Source organism: Lutra lutra, chromosome 12 (genome assembly GCF_902655055.1).
Source record: "Lutra lutra chromosome 12, mLutLut1.2, whole genome shotgun sequence".
NCBI classification, from domain to species: Eukaryota; Metazoa; Chordata; class Mammalia; order Carnivora; family Mustelidae; genus Lutra; species Lutra lutra.
This window is the reverse complement of record NC_062289.1, coordinates 68,086,143-68,088,633: the sequence shown is the minus strand read 5'-3', so window position 1 is coordinate 68,088,633 and position 2,491 is coordinate 68,086,143. Positions and strand designations below refer to the sequence as shown.

The 2,491-nt window shown below is 46.0% G+C and overlaps 1 gene segment (V, D, J or C); it reads left to right on the top strand.

Moving 5' to 3' along the window:
• The first annotated feature begins 1,186 nt into the window (after positions 1-1,186).
• LOC125081774 (immunoglobulin lambda variable 2-11-like) lies at positions 1,187-1,986 on the top strand. The segment is given in 2 exon segments: positions 1,187-1,202; positions 1,658-1,986. Coding segments are annotated over 2 exon segments (345 nt in total).
• The last annotated feature ends 505 nt before the right edge of the window (positions 1,987-2,491 follow it).

Genomic DNA, 2,491 nt, shown 5'->3' with positions numbered 1-2,491 from the left:
TGGAATCACCTGTCATGTGGTACGAACAGTGACATGAAAAGAGTGTCATCAGAGCATCTCTATTACCTAAAATGTCCACATTGATCTATCAGTCCTGATTAGTTTTTCTACAAATCCACCTCCTCATAGAAAAACACACAACATCTCTCTGTGGATGAGGAGATATTGCTCCAGGAAGGACACACTGCAGGTCAGGTTACAAATGTGCACAAAGAGGCAGACAGAGAACATCCTGTATCGCCTGTGGCTAACAGACTTGTGCTGGTGAGAAGTCCCGGAAGCTGGGTCCCTGAGGACAATCTTGATCCTGTCTCCTTCTCCCAGAGACTCAGACATTGGAATCCTTTCTCTTGATTTCAATGATGTATTTCTCTACCCTACTCAGCTCTCTCTCTCTCTCTCTCTTGATCTCTGCATTATTCTTGTTTTCTAATCATGTGGAGAATTCAGTCATTTCCTCAATGCCCCTCTTTTGTCATCATTGAACCAACTGGGGTTGGATTAATTTAATGTGTGATGTTTCCTCTGCCCTGAGCCACATCCACCTCATAGATTCTATCCCTGTGACATGGCCTTCCTGGTTTGAGCAAGGTGATTCTGAGAGGGTATTTCTGGGCCACTCAGTTTTCAGGTGACATATTTTATTGTGGAGGAAATCTAGGATCTTGAATTGCACCAAAACAGACCAGGTAGTCTGGGACTAAGCTGGAAAAGTTTGGAGGGAGGGCAGGAGGAGGAGCAGAGCATGGGTTTCAAGCTTTCTCTCTGGCATGACATTTATCCTGTAAATCCCCTTGGGGTACCTAGGTATTAAATGGGGGGGGAGCAGTTTTTGTTGTTCTCCTATCCTATATGCAGTTCCAATACCTGCTTCTGCAGCCACTCTACCTGGGACATGGGGGAAAGGGAGTCTCCTATCTATTGTGTTCCAATAGCCCTTTCGTGCAAGTTCCAGTAAACATTGTCTAACCTCAAACCACAGTAGAACAGATGAGTGATGATTGAGGACAAGTTAACTGAGGGACACCAAGATGGAGTTGAGGGAGACTGAGACCAGAGCTCTGCCTGTGGTCCCTGGAAGAGGAGTAATTGAATCTCCCCTAATCTCAGCCAGGCTGGATAGCATTTTTTTCCCTCCTCCCACACACCAATGTGGTCCTTGGATTCCCCTCCCATCCACACTAAGATGTCACCAGTGGAAGGTAAGCATAATTCAGGGCTGGCTTGAATTCCTGGAATGTGTCATGGGCTCTCTCTCATGATTCAGAAAATGCATGTGAAATGTTTTAGTATGTGGATAGCTAAGCTCTGCTGCCCAGGGATGCAGAAGTATCTAGACTAGAGAGTCAGGTCAGAGTGGGTGAAGAGAGGCAGGTCAAGAAGAACATTTGCATGGAGGCCCCTCCCCCTTCTGAGACATGGGGAGGAGATAAGAGATTTATGGGGGAGGCAGACCCAGGCTTAGGTTATCAGAAGGCAGTGCTCTTGGGGCATCTCCACCATGGCCTCTGGTCCTTCTCACTCTTCTCACTCAGGAAACAGGTGAGCCCTCCAGGGAAGGGAGCATGGAACACCAGAGCTCATCCTTTTTCTCCTCCTCAGACTCACCTGGGTCCCCAGAACTTAACTGACTATATTGTGTTCTTTCTTTTTTCAGGATCTTGGACCCAATCCTCCCTGACTCAGCCATCTTCAGTGTCTGGGGCTCTGGGACAGATAGTTACCATCTCTTGTGTTGGAACCAGCAATGACATTGGGAGGTATAATTATGTCTCCTGGTATCAACAGCTCCCAGGAATGTCCCCCAAACTCCTGATTTATGATGTCAGTTATCGGCCATCAGGGATCCCTGATCGCTTCTCTGGCTCCAAGCCTGGCAACACAGCCTCCCTGACCATCTCTAGGCTCCAGGCTGAAGATGAGGCTCATTATTACTGTACCTCATTTAGAAGTGATAACACTTACCACAGTGGTCCACGTTCATGAGTAAAACCTGCCCTGTGCTCACAGGCTCCCTGCTTGCTCTGAAGATGCTTCCTCAAATCTAACCATGTGCAGAGGGGGTTTCATGCAATATGGCCTTGAGAATTCAGTTCTCTCTTAGATCTAATCCATCATGCAATGTAGTAAAATGAAACAGGCTTCCTGGTGAATTGTCTGGGGGAAATCATCAGTCTCTCTGTTCCTTGATGTGTTCCCAGAAGATGATCTTTCCTTTCATCTAAGAAAGGGACAAAAAGACCTGTGCTTTGTGTAATTTTCACAGTTCTTAGGGACATCCTTACCTTAAATGACAGCCTTCACTCCTGTTAGTCCAGGTTGGAATCATTTATTCAGAAATGTCTTTGTCTTGTTTAACTTAGTGTCCATCATATTCTAATCAACATTATCCTCCTTGGTGGGCTAACATTCTGCATGTCAGTGTTTGAGAATACAGCCACCCAGGGAAAAGCTGAATATTTAGGTTAAGAAATGTGTAGAATAGGAAGAT